We start from the raw sequence: 16,091 nt of genomic DNA, 5'->3' as shown, positions 1-16,091 counted from the left end.
GAACTTGTAGGAGAATTAACTGCAGCTTTCTCTGTGCTGTAAGTATGTCACACTTTTAGTTGTATAATCTCATTTAATCCTGCCTCGGGGCCTTTATTTTTGATGGTCCCTCTGCCAGGAAATGATTCCTCTAGTTCTTCACATGACTGTCTGCCTCACTTTCTACAGATTGCCCCTTAAACATTACCTCTTCACAAGGTCCTCACAGACCACAGCAAATAAATTAACATTTTTGGCACCTCTTTCCCCATTCTCTCTGTTTTCATTCGTGCACACTACTTCAAATTTACATAGATAGGCGGATATAGGTAGTGTATAAAAATATATAAATATAATTCACACACACATATATAGTTTTTTGCTTATACAAAAGCAAAAATATTTGCCTGACTCCTCCAGAATTATTTCCATGTACACAGAAGTATTTCTCTCTTCACCACCTTTATTTATCACCTAAAAAAATGATGCCTGACATGTATTGGGCAATTAATAAATATTGGTTGGATGATGAAAAAAATCCTCTTAATCCAGTGAAATGGAAACTATTGTTTAATTTTCAGATGAGAAAATTAGGGCTTGGAAAGGCAAAATTATGTACTCTGTCTCAAAAATGGTAAGCATCTGAATCAGGATTCAAACCCGAGACCAGTCCCTTAACCAGCATGCCATACTCATTGGCAACAGTGTGAACAGAAAACCCATGGGCATGGAGGCAGCCTGATGAGCACAATGGTTTAATGAACTGGGGAAGCTGCAAAGGGAGCCAGGAATGCGTGGACAGTGAACATTTGACCAGTAGAGGCTGGGCAGATCCAAGTGATTAGAACCCAAGAAGGGGAGAGGGCATGACCTTAATGATGGGTAGGGGGTTAAGAGTCAACCATCTTAGAGGCTGTTACTGAGAAGATGAGAGACTCTTACTATGGGATGTAGTGTAAAAATTAAGTTCAACCTCTGACCCAGGCAGACAGATTTTCCATGCCTTTTCCTTTTTCCCTACAGAAGAGTAAATATCAAGATTCGTCAGAGACAGACAACAAGCTAAATACTCATAACGCTAAGAATGCAACACGACATAGGGCAAATGATTAGATCATTTGGTGCTGGTTTCTTGGAATATCCTTTCTAGATTTTGAACGCAGCCCCTCCCCCACACCTCTGGGGCACTTCATTAGGTGAAGCCATGGGTCAGCTGTGTCTCTGATCCCTGATCCCACATTTATTTCAGGGATTAAAGAATGGGGGAAGTAGGAAATAAGGGGCACTCAAAACATTTTCCTGGATCTTTGGCCCCGGGTAACATTAAAAACAACTGAATGCTGTACCGTCCATGGGGCCTGTGTCTATAAGTTTTCAGCCATCAGTCTGCTCAGAGCACTGAGGAGCAGATAAAATTGCCAACAATTAGAACTCAAAGAACACTCTTATATTATTTCAACTGTACTGCTGCTGCTGCTGCTGAGTCACTTCAGTTGTGTCTGACTCTGTGCGACCCCATAGATGGCAGCCCACCAGGCTTCCCTGTCCCTGGGATTCTCCAGGCAAGAACACTGGAGTGGGTTGCCATTTCCTTCTCCAATGCATGAAAGTGAAAAGTGAAAGTGAAGTCGCTCAGTCGTGTCCGACTCTTTGCGACCCCATGGACTGCAGCCCACCAGGCTCCTCAGTCCATGGGATTTTTCAGGCAAGAGTACTGGAGTAGGGTGCCATTGCCTTAAGACAGAAAAACTTTTATATTGCTCAGCCTATTTTATGAAACAAATAGAGTTTTGATAGAATTTAATAAAATAAACAAATATATATATTTGTTAATGTATCATCAAATAGTAGACCATTTGACTATCATCAAATAGTAGAATTCAAGGACAGTATATTGTACAGAAACTAACCACTAACATTCACTAGAAAAATGATTAAATAATTATTTCAAAAGATGTTAGAAGGTTATCAGTGAAATTTAATGTTTATTCCTGATTAAGATGTTTGAGGAAAAAGCATTAAGGAAAATATAATTATGTTCAGAGAAGCAGGGAAGGATGTATGAATCTAGAAAACTATAATAATAACAATTATAACAAAAGCAATAGCAGCAACATTTGAAATCTTGGATAAGAAGTTTGTATTTATATGGTCTAAATAAAGGGACAAGCTGGAAGAAATAAAAACATAGTTTTTTGATAATGAATATGGTTAAATACCTAAAAGTATCCAAGGAAGTCAACCAAAAGAAAGCTATAGCAACAACAAAAAAGTCCTATAAGCAATGACTTCAAAATTATAGGTACAAGACATTGGTTTTTTAAAAATAAAATTTATCTCTGTGTATTAGAAAATACAGTAAAAGAGCTCTCTATTTACAACAGAACCAAAACAAATTACATTCAAGACTTAGCGTTTGTGACATAAGGTACTTATTAAAGAAAATTTAAAAACACAATGAGAATAATTTTAAAAAAACCATAAATGCATGGAAGGCTAAACTTGACTGTTGTTTGGGAAGACGGAATATAGTAAAGGTAAAAATAAGTTGCTATAAAGAGCCAATATCATACCAATTAAAAGCCTCACTGTCTTTTTATAAAACATGACATGTGGGTTGTGACATTCAGCTGCAAGAGTCATCAGGTAAGAATATCAGAGGGTTTTTTTAATAAGTAATTTTTAATAAGTAATTATGAAGCAAATGTTCAAGCTGGTTTTAGAAAAGGCAGAGGAACCAGAGATCAAATTGCCAACATCCGCTGGATCATGGAAAAAGCAAGAGAGTTCCAGAAAAACATCTATTTCTGCTGTATTGACTATGCCAAAGCCTTTGACTGCGTGGATCACAATAAACTGTGGGAAATTCTTCAAGAGATGTGAATACCAGACCACCTGATCTGCCTCTTGAGAAACCTATATGCAGGTCAGGAAGCAACAGTTAGAACTGGACATGGAACAACAGACTGGTTCCAAAGGAAAAGGAGTACGTCAAGGCTGGATATTGTCACCCTGCTTATTTAACTTATACGCAGAGTACATCATGAGAAACGCTGGACTGGAGGAAGCACAAGCTGGAACCAAGATTTCCGGGAGAAATATCAATAACCTCAGATACGCAGATGACACCACCCTTATGACAGAAACTGAAGAGGAACTAAAAAGCCTCTTGATGAAAGTGAAAGAGGAGAGTGAAAAAGTTGGCTTAAAGCTCAACATTCAGAAAATGAAGATCATGGCATCTGGTCCCATCACTTCATGGGAAATAGATGGGGAAACAGTGGAAACAGTGTCAGACTTTATTTTGGGGGGCTCCAAAATCACTGCAGATGTTGACTGCAGCCATGAAATTAAAAGACACTTACTCCTTGGAAGGAAAGTTATGACCAACCTAGATAGCATATTGAAAAGCAGAGACAATATTTTGCCAACAAAGGTCCAACTAGTCAAGGCTATGGTTTTTCCTGTGGTCATGTATGGATGTGAGAGTTGGACTGTGAAGAAACCTGAGCACCGAAGATGCGTTTGAACTGTGGTGTTGGAGAAGACTCTTGAGAGTCCCTTGGGCTGCAAGGAGATCCAACCAGTCCATTCTAAAGGAGATCAGCCCTGGGTGTTCTTTGGAAGGAATGATGCTAAAGCTGAAACTCCAGTACTCTGGCCACCTCATGCGAAGAGTTGACTAATTGGAAGACTCTGATGCTGGGAGGGATTGGGGGAAGGAGGAGAAGGGGATGACAGAGGATGAGATGGCTGGATGGCATCACCGACTCCATGGACATGAGTTTGAGTGGACTCCCGGAGATGGTGATGGACAGGGAGGCGTGGCGTGCTGCAATTCATGGGGTCGCAAAGAATCAGACACGACTGAGCAATTGAACTGAACTGAACTGATGAAGCAAATGAGTAGATAACTGTAATGCTCCATATCAACTCTAACAGGTTTTAAAACATAACAGACAAAAATGATGGGTATCGAACCTTATAATATTCAGATAAAACCTGAAAATTCATTGTCATCAACTTATTTTTAGGAACTGTCTGGGGATGAACCACTCTGTGCTATTCTAGGGGCTTGGTACAGAGCCTAAATAAGCCCAGAAAGTCCTCACTGTCATGGAGAAACAGAAAACTTAACAAGTCAATGGATAAGCGGCAGGATAATTTCAGAGGTTAAGAAGTGCAGTGAAGTCCACAAGTGATGGATTGAGGACTGCTTGTGAGAGCTGCTATTTTGGATTTGGCAATTAGAAAAGGCCTCTCAGAAGAGGTAGACTTTTGAGCTAAGATCTGTGGGACAGAATGGGGTTTTCAAAAATAAATTCACTTGATTTTATTGTCAATAAAGTTGCCTTGAGGGACCTCCTATGTGCAAAGCTGGGCTAAGTGCTATTGTTACATGGATGATGCCTAGATTAACTTAGCAGTTTTAACTTTAATTCTAACCTTGCTCTTTGGGATTTTATGATCTACATTAAACACAGAGACTGGGAGAAAATATTTGTAATGTATATGATAAGAGGTTGGAATCCCTTGGAACACATCAATAAGGAAAAGAACAATGGAATATTGGGCAAATAATGACAATTTAGAAAAAGGAAAATGAAGTCCAGAAAGCCAATAAATATAAGAAAAAGCACTACCTAGAAAATAAAGAAATGGAAATTAAAACTGTAAGATATCAAGGTCTGCCAGTTATGATAGAAAAAATGAAAATGGTCAGGGTCATCCAGTGTAATCAAAGTGTGGGAAGTGGACATTTCTGTATCTTGTTGGTGGAATATGGGTAAGACAAGCCCTTTTGAAGAGCAATCTGGAAGAAATTTTTTAAGATTTTAAATGAGAGTATCTTATGATTCAGAACAGGAATCAGTTCTATGTAAACTGAAGCTCAAAGGCCTAAAAGTACTATAAATAAGGATGCTGCTGCAGCAATGTTTTTAATAGTTAAAAAATTAAAAGGGAAATGTCCTATAAATCAATTAGTAGTGGGAGTGAGTGAATAGACCACCATCAATACAGAATACGGTATGCCTTGTGGCCATTAAATAAAATCTTTACATAAATGAAAGGGGAGTTGAATGAGCCTGTAAAAAGTGAGAATCCACCTCCTTATAGATACTATTGGTATAAATGTAGAAAAAAGACTGGAAGGACGCACCACACACTGCCAACAGCGGTGACATCAGCGGTGGGGAGTCTAAGTTTAGGGAGAGGGAAGGGGGACTCTCAGTTCCTATTTTGTATGCTTTTAGAAGAGAAGGAAAATTTCAGCCAATCTATTAAAGAAACAAACTATTACTTGTCCCAGCTGGGAAGGGAAATTTTCTATTTCTGAAAACTAAAGGAATGTTACATCAGCCCCTAGGTGGATGTTTTCTGATCCAGTCATATTTTTGAAAAGCATGCCAAAACAAAACACAGTTAAATAAATATCCCACCTTAGAAAGGAAAAATGTATATGACATACATAACTGAAAAATGTATAAATAATATAAACATATTAGCCACTTCAGATGGTTTTTTGGAAGGAGGCACAACATAATTTTCCATGTAAAATATATATAAAGTTAATACAACCAAACAGCATACCAAGATGTCAATGAAGGTGAATAAAAGAGATAAATATGTCATGAGGAAATACAGGGTATTCACATGGAAAGGGTATTTTCGGTCTCACTGAGAAGAGCTGTACATTAAGCGACAGATAAGACTCATAACATTTAATTCAAGCTATATGTTGATCACAGGGCTTCCCTGGTGGCTCAGCAGGTAAAGAATCTGCCTGCAATGCAGAAGACCAGGGTTTGATCCCTGGGTTGGGACAATCCCCTGGAGAAGGAAATGGCAACCCACTCCAGTATTCTTGCCTGGAGAATCTCTTGGACAGAGGAGCCTGGTAGGCTACAGTCCATGGGGTCGCAAAGAGTCAGACACGAGTAGGTGACTTTCACTTCATTTGTTGAGCACATACTATGTATATCAGATATGCTTTACATGAAGCACACCACTTTAATCCTTACTCTTGCCAGCTTACAATGTAGATGGCATCCCCCTCTAACGATGAGGAAAGAGAGGCACAAAGGGGTTAGGTGACTTAACCAAAGCCATACTCCTCTGGTAAGCAGAGGAGACAGGATTCAAAGCCAGAACTGATTCAAAAGTCCAAAGTCTGACCTAACCTGCTATCTGATCTCCTAGAACCAAAAGCTCAAAGTCAATGTCTGTGGGAAGTGCGCTTCTGCAAAAGCACACTCACATACGGATTGCCTACTTTATTTTTTGAGTCAGCTATCTGGGGTACCCCTGGGTCCTGGAAGCTGGCAGGACCAGGCTGGGACCTTGCTCTAGTCTTGCCTTCAGGCTACAATTGTCTCTGTGGCAGATCCTGCTCCAATTGTTGCCAAACCCAGAGACTAAGACTTGTGTATTCTGGGTTAGAACTTTGCAGAGGCCTTTGTGACCACAGGCCTGGGCGTTGCCTTGGAGCCACCGGGGCTATGACTGGGGGGCTTCCAGCATACCCTGAAGCCCACTGCACTTCCTACCTGCTCAGGGTCCTGTAGCATCTTCAGCACTGAGGCACATAACACCCTCCACGCTTCATTCCCTTGGCTCCCTTGCCTTACCCCTTCTCCTTCCTGTGACTTAGGCCCAGGCTCCTCTCACCCCGCCACGCCTCCCCCTTCCCCATCCAGGGCTTCCTCACCGCTGCCCTCCCTGCCGGCCTCCCTTGGCCCCCCTTCCATGAGCCGGTCTTCCACTCTCCCCAGTCTCCTCCTTCCTCTGACCCCTCACACTCCTCACTCTCTTTGCTTTCTTCCCACCAGTTGATCTGGGGCAGCCATATCCAGGGAAAACCATGGGGCTTGGAGGGAAAAAAGGGGCCGTGACACCTCATGAGCGGAATCCAAACCCAGGACCTACAAACAGTCCTAAGATGAGTAAAAAAAAAATGAAGAGGAAAAAAAAGAAGAAAGATATAGAGGAGCTGAAGAAGGAAGTAGTCATGGTGAGAAGAGCTGAAGAGGGTGCTGGCAAACTGCCCTCCAAAGTCTCTCTCAACCCTCAGCCTTCTAATATCTCACCCTGAGAATTCATCACGCAGGCCAGAGCCTCCCCTCTTCCCCATAAACGTTTCCCCTGGAAATGATGTGTCACCGCCTGACCCTCAGTGGCTCTACTGTCTCCTCAGGATGATCACAAATTAACCTTGGATGAGCTGAGCGCCAAGTACTCTGTGGACCTGACCAGGGTGAGTGGAGAAGTTCCCCGAGGGAGGCAGAGGCTCTCCATCCCCGACCCTGAGGCTCCCAGGACAAAGGCAGAGCTGGAAATCTAGCCGCTGACTTGAAGGTCAATGTTCTGACCCTTAACCTGCACCTAGCCAAGGACACACATTCCGAAAAAGACGATAATGGTAACTACTCCAAAGAGAGCTCAGGATTAGAGCAAAGAATAGGATGGACTAGGGCAGCACGTCTCAACCTTTGTCCCGGGGACCCATTCACACTCTTACAGATTATCAAGGACTCCAAGGAGCTTTGGCTTATGTGGGTTACATCTAGCAGGCTTCCCCAGTGGCTCAGCCGTAAAGAATACACCTGCAGTGCAGGTACCGCAGGAGACATGGGTTGGATCCCTGGGTCAAGAAGATCCCCTGAAGGGACGGCATAGCAACCCAGTATTCTTTCCAGGAGAATCCCATGAACAGAGGAGCCTGGTAGGCTGCGGTCCATGGGGTGGCAAAGAGTTGGACACGACTGAGCAACCAAGCACAGCACACATCTATCATCTATATTTATCATATTAGAAATTAAAATTAAGATGATTAAAAAGTATTTCTTAATTCATTTGTAAGAGTAAAGCTATTACCTATTAGTACAAATGTTTTTATGTCAACTGCTTTTCAAAGCAAAAACATTAGTGGTATTTTACATTTTTGCAAATCTAACATCTAGCTTTTTAGGAGAAGACTGCTGGATTCTCACATAGTTTCAGCATTAACTCTGTTGTAGTATCATGTGCCCTGTAGCCTTGGGAAAATGCTACTATATACTCAAGAGAATGAGAGTGAAAAGACAAACAACAATTTAGTGTTATTATGAAAATTGTTTGAGAATTCTTTCATGGTCCAGTGGTTAGGACTCTACTTGTGGCCAAAAGAAAAAAAAAATTGTTTGGCTTTGTGGATCCCCTCTGCCCAGAAAGCATCTCAGGACCCTGTAGGTCCCCAGGCCACACTTTGAGAACTGCTGGTTTAACAGCAAAACTGTATATTACCGCTGCTGTCACTTCACTACTGCTGCTTCTACTCTAACCACTAATACAATGATCACAAATAAACAAAAGCCCTGGAAATGTAAGTTCCTCTGAGCTCTAGAATCTCTTCATTGGAGGGTCTTAGGGTGACCATCTGGTAACCAGAGATGAGCGTGGGAGACGGGTCCTGTTTTTATTTAAATTGTATTTTTCCAGGGCAGGTTGGGGAGTGGCTGATGGATATTTAAGAGAAGCTACTTTCTTCTTCTTCTTTTTATTACAATCCTCTAGCAGGTTTTTCTCTCACTGTCACTCAGAGGGAAAAGCACCCAAGTTTATGCACCAGGCTAGAGTGAGGATCTACTTTCATGTATCTAGCTGCTTGTTTGTTTTTTTCTATTTCCAAGTTAAAGAATCAAAGTGTGGATGTCTGTACATTATAAGCATATGCTTTGTATCTCATCATTCCATTAGCCTGGCACACTGTATGATAAATCGTTTATATGCATCTCCTCACTGGAGGTGGAGTTCCGTTAGGCCCAGCATCAGTCTTACTCACTTCAGTACTCTACCGTTGTACGCGTCCCAAGACAGGTGTTCAAAAGATTTGTGAATCAACCCATAAACTAAAAATCCTTCCTATGTAGGGAGGCTAAACAATATCCTTCTGTAATGCAAGGTTTAGAACCCCACTTAGGTAGGAAGAACTTCCAGGCTGACCTTCGGAGAACTTCACTGGTCTCTCGACTTATCCTGGGGCTATAAACGGCAGATCTGTGCTCTGAAGCCAGGTTCTCCTTTGTGACAGCTACTTTCTTCTCATGGTTCTCCCTTCCTCCCTATTTCTTCTCCACACAGGGCCATAGCCCTGAAAAGGCGCAGGAAATCCTGACTCGAGATGGACCCAATGCACTGACCCCTCCCTCTACCACTCCAGAATGGGTCAAATTCTGCAAGCAGCTTTTCGGCGGCTTCTCCCTCCTGCTGTGGACTGGTGCCATTCTTTGCTTCGTGGCCTTCGGCATCCAGTTGTATTTCAATGAGGACACCACCAAAGACAACGTGAGTCTGTTCAACCACGGCTGCCCAGTCTCTGCTCAGCCCCTGCTGCTCTTCTGCTCGGCAGCCTAGCACTCCTGAAGTCTTCAGGTCCAAATCAATGTACTCCCAGGGGTTGCTAAGAGAGCTTTGGTCCTTCCTGGTTTCCCTTTTATCTAGAAAGCCTCTTTAAAAAAAAAAAAAGATCTTGGAAATGCCCTGGCAGTCCAGTGGTTAGGACTCCGCTGCATTGCAGTGCTTCCACCACAGGGGGCACAAGTTTGATCCCTGGTCAAGAAACTAAGATCCTGCTAGCCATGTGGTGTGGCCGAAAAAGGAAAAAGAAAGCATCTGACTCAGCTCCCTGAGATACAGAGTTCTCTCTAGAAACTTGTTCTCCTTTGATTATCCTCCCGACTGATCATCAAAGCATGTTGCTGTCCATTCTCTTTCGCAGACTTTTAATCTCTCTCCTTCCTGTCCATCTCCCTCACGAGCCCCCTCCCGCTGTGAGTAGCCTTTCTGGAGAGGAAAAGATGGCGCTTCTCGGATCTGGAGTTTTGCTGGCTCCAAACTGTAGCTCGGGGTTGAAGCTGAAAGATCCAGGCTGTCTCAGACTCTGCTCAACCCCTGCGCTCTCCCGCTGAGTCCCATGGTTTCCTCCACCCAGAAAAATGGCTATTACCCTTGCAAACTGACTTTCTGAGGATGAAGAGGGAGGAAAGAACCTATTGACGAGCCCTTGGTTTCCCTACCTGCAGCTGTACCTGGGCATTGTACTAACTGTCGTGGTCATCATCACTGGCTGCTTCTCCTATTATCAGGAAGCCAAGAGCTCCAAGATCATGGAATCTTTTAAGAACATGGTACCTCAGGTAGGATTCATATGGAAGGATCTAGTAAGAGAATGTGTTAGAATGTAACCGAATATATGACTTTATGTCCCTTGAAGAATTGTACTCTACCATGAGTGGACTGTGTGAGGCTGATAATGAGGGTGAATTCATTTAAGTTTTGTCCTGTCTGGCCTTAAAAGTACCCTGAGAAAAACATCACCTTTGAAGTTGTCTGGTCTGAAATGCATAATCTGAATCTAATGAGCGTAATGAGAGTGTTAGTCGTTCAGTGGTTTCTGACTCTGTGAACCCACGGGCTGCAGCCGGCCAGTTCCTCTGTCCATGGAATTCCCCAGGCCAGAATACTGGAGTGGGCTGCCATTCCCTTCTCCAGGAAATCTTCCCCACACAGGGATTTAATCCAGGTCTCCCGCATTGCAGGTGGATTCTTTACTGTCTGAGCCACCAGGGAAGTCCAATGAGCATAATATGAAACCTCAAATCTATTGGGTTCTACCCCAAAAAAAGTAAGGTGGAGGCACAGGGGGTTGGGGAAGGCAGATTCTTCAAATGTCAATGTTTTTAAAGACAGAGAACAGCTATGGAAGTGATACAGATTGCTGCTGCTGCTAAGTCGCTTCAGTCGTGTCCGACTCTATGTGACTCCATAGATGGCAGCCCACCAGGCTCCCTTGTCCCTGGGATTCTCCAGGCAAGAACAGTGGAGTGGGTTGCCATTTCCTTCTCCAATGCATGAAAGTGAAAAGTGAAAGTGAAGTCGCTCAGTCGTGTCCGACTCCCAGCGACCCCATGGACTGCAGCCCACCAGGCTCCTCCATCCATGGGATTTTTCAGGCAAGAGTACTGGAGTGGGGTGCCATTGCCTTCTCCAGTGATGCAGATTAAAGGAGGCTAAATGTACATGACAGCTAAATGCAGTATCTGACCCTAGACCAAATCCTGTGCTCGAGCAGAAAATAATGCCTTTAAGGATATGTTGGGTCAATAAAACTGGAATGCAGACAGCAGATGAAAGTATTGTGTCTATGTGAAATTTACTGAGTTTGGTGACCATTTTATGGTTATTTAATACCCTAATTCTTATGCTTGCATGCTTAGTCACTAAGTCATGTCTGGCTCTTTGCAACCCCATGGACTACTGTAGCCCACCAGGCTCCTCTATCCATGGAATTTTCCAGGCAAGAATACTGGAGTGGGTTTCCATTTCCTTCACCTAATTCCTGGGAAATGCACCTTGAAGTATGTATGATAAAAGATCATGACTTATGTGGGGACTTCCCTGGCAGTCAGTGGTTAAAACCTCAGCTTCCAGTGTAGGGGATGTGGTTCGATCCCTGGTCAGCGAACTAAGATCCCACATGCGTTACAGTCAAAAAACAAAATGTAAAACAGAAGCAATATTGTAACAAATTCAATAAAGACTTTAAAAATGGTCCACATCAAAAAAGATAATTTTTTTTAAAAAGATCATGATGTATGTAACTTGCCCTCAAATAGTTTGGGGGAAAAAAGAATTCACATACACACATGTAGAGACAGAGAACAAATCACAGAGCAGATAGGGTAAAATGTTAACAGATGAGTCTGGGTAAAGGTTATATAGGTGTTCTTGGTACAATTTTTATTCTTGCAACTCTTCTGAAAGTTTAGATTATTTTCAAATAAAACCTTTCTAGAGAACCTGGAAAACAGGACGGCAGAAGGACATTCCTAGGCACAGGGCTGGAAACTTGAAGAGGGACAGGCTCTAGATTATCCCAATGACATAGTCATGTTTTAGCCTTTTAGCCCAGGATCTTCTCCCTTTGATGTCAACAGAACTTAATTTCTTCCTTGGGTAAGAGTTCAGGGGAAAATGTTTCGGTAGAATGAAGTGGGAGTTTGGAGCCTATCGGTGTCTGCTGCCTAGCAAGCCACCATAAAAACACCGTGGCTCAAAACGACAAATATCATACTTCTCACTGTGGCTAGGCTGTTCTTCGTATCTGGGCTGGGCTTAGCTGGTGCTGGATGGTCTTAGATGACCTCATTCACGTGTCTGGGGCCTCAGATGAGATGTCATGGACATCTGGGCCTTTCTCCTTATAAACTCTCTTCCTCCAGGAGGCTAGCTTGAGCCTGTTCAGTATGGTGACAGAGGGCAAGCCCCAGTGTGCAAGCATTTTTTAAGCATCTGCTTGCATTACATTTGCTAATGTCCTATGGGCCAAAGCAAGCCATACGGTCCAACCTAAATGTAGAAATGAAGATAAACCCCATTCCTACATGAGGTGTAAGTGAGAGGAGCATCAAAGGGCCCTGCAGACAGTGATGGTAAGAATTTGCAATCTACCAAAGTGATCTGCACAAAGGATGTGGTGAGTGACCGTGGGAATCAGAGCACAGGAGACCAGGAACTGGATGTGAAAGAGAAAAGAGCCTTGGAAATGACCCTACACTGTCTTCCCACAGCAAGCTCTGGTCATTCGAGGTGGAGAGAAGTTTCAGATCCCTGTATACGAAGTGGTGGTAGGCGACCTGGTAGAAGTGAAGGGTGGGGATCGGATTCCCGCTGACATCCGGCTTATCTCTTCACAAGGATGTAAGGTGAGGGGGTGTGAAACGCTGCGGAAGGAGGCCGAGTGTGGTCTTTGAGCACCGCGGTGACCTGGGCTCAGTTAATGAAATTACCATCTTATTTGGAACCGTGAGAAGTCACAAGAGCTAATTTGAGGTTACAGTGGTGTGCAAGTTTATGTTTCTGTCTGCGTGTCGATAATGATGATGCTGGTGGCAGAAAAAGATGTGTCATCTGTGTAAATCTTTTTTTCCATTCTCGCTTTATGACCCTCCTCTCTCCCATCCCAGGTGGACAACTCATCCTTGACAGGAGAGTCAGAGCCCCAGTCCCGCTCCACTGAGTTCACCAATGAGAACCCTCTGGAGACCCAAAATATCTGCTTCTTCTCCACCAACTGTGTGGAAGGTGAATGTCGAATCATAAGTAGCCTAGATTCAAAAGTAAAGGTTGATGGTGGTCACCTAGGGTGGTCCGGTGGTTAGAACTCCGACGGTCTGCTGCAGGGGGCACAGTTTCGATCTCTAGTTGGGGAGTTAAGATCTTGCGTGCCAAAAAAAAAAGAAGCAAAGGTTGAAACAAAGATTTCTAGAACTCTTTATCATCTAAAGGTAGTAGGGAATGTAATAGCTAGTAAATAGGCTACCTTCTTTTTCACTCGTGAGCTGTACGATCTTAAATTAAAGGTCAAAGCCATCATTTCCACATTTGAACAATGACGATACTGAAAGTCGCTGGTCCATAAATTTTTATGTGGGTTAAAGAAGATAATACATATAAAATGCTTAGCACAAGGCCTAATACATTTTAAGTGCCCTGTAATTGTAGCTATTTTTATTCTATGTAGTGAATGGACTGTGCTCTATGAGCTGAAAATAGCATAGAAGAGAAGAAAATTATTCAGCCTTGCTAATTCATTCTTCTCCTGAAGTAAGCCCTAACTTCTCCTCAGCATCCCAAGAGAGGGTGCTGACTTTAGAAATCTGAACTTGCCCCAGAGCAAACAGCTAGTACGTTGAAAAGTTGAACTTTCAGGCACGAGTCTTTCTGATTAAAAAATAAGAGCTATCTCTATAATATGTTGCTTTTCTGGGTGATTCTGACTGTAACTTTAATGGTAGGAATTTCAGTCATTGTGGTAAGGTAAGAAGAATTATTGTAAGCAAAGAACTTTGTGGGGTCCTTCATTTCAAGCCGCATGCCTGAGTGTTCTACATCCTGTGTGTGAAGTTTGCCTCCTGACTTAGGGCCCAGAAGCCCCACTGTTATGGCCTGTGCCAGCCAGCAGGGGTCAGACTGGCTCCAGCCAGCAAAGCAGGGAGGGGGCTCCAGGCAGAGCGCTACTGACACCTGGGCAGCGTTCTTGCTGGTAGGGGAAGGAGGGCTGTCCTCTGAGTGCCAGGATGTCTGGCAGCACCCTGCTCTCTGGCTATTAGGTGCCAGTAGCAACCCCTCCCATCTCGGTCTCAACTCAGATGCTGCCAGATGAGTCCTGGGGGTGCAAATTGAGAAGCCCTGGGTTAGAGGATGGGGGGTTTGGGAACGCTGGATTCCAGCAGAAGGGTAACCACTATTCCTGGGGCTCAGGAAACTCTTCAGCTGCCGAGGACAAAATGAGAAACATGCAGGCAACAGGAGATATTTAGATTAAGTGCCAACAAAGACGAAGACCTTGACGGTGAAGGCGATTAGGCAATAAAATTGGCTATCTCTGGAGAACTGTGGAATCTGAGATTTTTCAGAGTAGGAGCCCCTCACTTGTACAAACGAAACGTAAAGAGAGCAGAATGTAATAACCACTCAGAGACCCTTGTTTTTGACCAGTGACAGTTTTCTCTATGTAGGAACCAAATCCAACAGCCTTCCGGATTCAGACTTCCCCCTTCATCCACAGGCTCAGCCCAAGGTATTGTGATTGCCACCGGAGACTCCACCGTGATGGGCCGTATAGCCTCACTGACCTCCGGTCTGGCAGTGGGCAAGACCCCCATTGCTATTGAGCTTGAACACTTCATCCATCTGATCACAGGGGTGGCCGTCTTCCTGGGTGTCACTTTCTTTGGGCTCTCGCTTATCTTGGGCTACACCTGGCTGGAGGCTGTCATTTTCCTTATCGGCATCATTGTGGCCAACGTGCCTGAGGGACTGCTGGCCACCGTCACAGTGAGTAACCAGGGTGTTGGGTGGCTCCAAGGCAGACAAACTGCCCCCAAGGAAGTGAAGTCACTCGTATGTTCTTTTGTGGCTGAGCCTCTCAAGTGCAGAGTACTCCAATGCATACACAGATGTCAAATCATTTAGTTCCCAGGTTACGCTGACTTCCTCCACCCGTATTTTCTGGTGCCTTCTCTCTTTAATGAGAAAAGAAGTCAGTTATGATGCAGAAAGCATTAGATTATAAATCACCCAGAGTGAGTTCCAGTCCTGGGTGTACTGGCTGGTGAACCCGGCCAACTCTCTGCACCCCAGGGCCTCAATTTATTAGGATTATAGCATCTTACTGGTAAGGACTTCAGAGTTCACAGAAATTCAACCTTTCAACCAATGCCGAATATCCTGTATAAAACCTGCAGGAGATGATGATTTCTAGTAATGGGAAGCCCACCCCACTTTTGTCTGACTTCATTTCATTGCTGAGTTGCTCTGCTGCTGCTGCTAAGTTGCTTTAGTCATGTCCGACTCTGCGACCCCAGAGATGGCAGCCCGCCAGGCTCTCCCGGCCCTGGGATTCTCCAGGCAAGAACAGTGGGGTGGGTTGCCATTTCCTTCTCCAGTGCATGAAGGTGAAAAGTGAAAGTGAAGTCGCTCAGTTGTGTCTGACTCCCAGCGACCCCATGGACTGCAGCCCACCAGGCTCCTCCGTCCATGGCATTTTCCAGGCAAGAGTACTGGAGTAGGGTGCCATTGCCTTCTCTGTGAGTTGCTCTAGTTAGATTTCATTATGTTGAATAGACATATGATTCTCTGTTTGATCCTAGTTTTCTTATCTGAAGGAACACAAAATAAGTCAATTCTCTCTCTTCTACAAATCTACCCTTTAGATTTTTTTGCAGTAGCCATTATGTCCCCTAAAACTCTCCAAGTGGGGGAGGTCAAAGAATCCCTTTTCCCTTAGCCCTTCTTTCTGTGACATGATCTTCAGACACCTGTTTGGAGCATGTGCTTCTTTATCAATATCCTTCTTAAAATGGAAATGAGAACAATATCTAGGGAGTGGCTGGACTAGCACAAAAACATCAGGACTCATGATGTTATGTAAATAAAAATTCCACAGTTCAAATTCTGTACATAACCACAGCCTAAGAATTTATTTGCTTTTAAAATAACCTTGCCGCATGCCTGGTTTTCACTTGAATTATGGTTAACAAACATCTTCTGTTTTAAGTGATTTCTCAAGT

General features: G+C 43.6%; 1 protein-coding gene across 5 annotated transcripts in view; it reads left to right on the top strand.

The window, feature by feature from the left end:
- Positions 1-6,442: 6,442 nt before the first annotated feature.
- The window catches only part of ATP1A4 (ATPase Na+/K+ transporting subunit alpha 4), a 32,853-nt gene continuing 23,204 nt past the window's right edge, over positions 6,443-16,091 (top strand). For 3 of the 5 annotated variants that reach the window (XM_059884756.1, XM_059884755.1, XM_005203533.5), the window contains exons 1-8: positions 6,443-6,561; positions 6,810-6,991; positions 7,175-7,234; positions 9,100-9,303; positions 10,041-10,154; positions 12,588-12,722; positions 12,984-13,101; positions 14,588-14,856. In XM_059884756.1, the coding sequence (XP_059740739.1) occupies positions 6,842-6,991; positions 7,175-7,234; positions 9,100-9,303; positions 10,041-10,154; positions 12,588-12,722; positions 12,984-13,101; positions 14,588-14,856 (1,050 nt within the window). In that variant the 5' untranslated portion in view covers positions 6,443-6,561; positions 6,810-6,841. Of the gene's footprint in view, positions 6,562-6,809; positions 6,992-7,174; positions 7,235-9,099; positions 9,304-10,040; positions 10,155-12,587; positions 12,723-12,983; positions 13,102-14,587; positions 14,857-16,091 lie in introns of those variants that run through there. The other 2 variants (NM_001144103.2, XM_059884757.1) reach the window with 2 other exon arrangements.

The sequence above is a fragment of the Bos taurus genome, chromosome 3 (genome assembly GCF_002263795.3).
Source record: "Bos taurus isolate L1 Dominette 01449 registration number 42190680 breed Hereford chromosome 3, ARS-UCD2.0, whole genome shotgun sequence".
Taxonomy (NCBI): domain Eukaryota; kingdom Metazoa; phylum Chordata; class Mammalia; order Artiodactyla; family Bovidae; genus Bos; species Bos taurus.
This window is presented reverse-complemented; position numbering and strand designations above follow the sequence as displayed.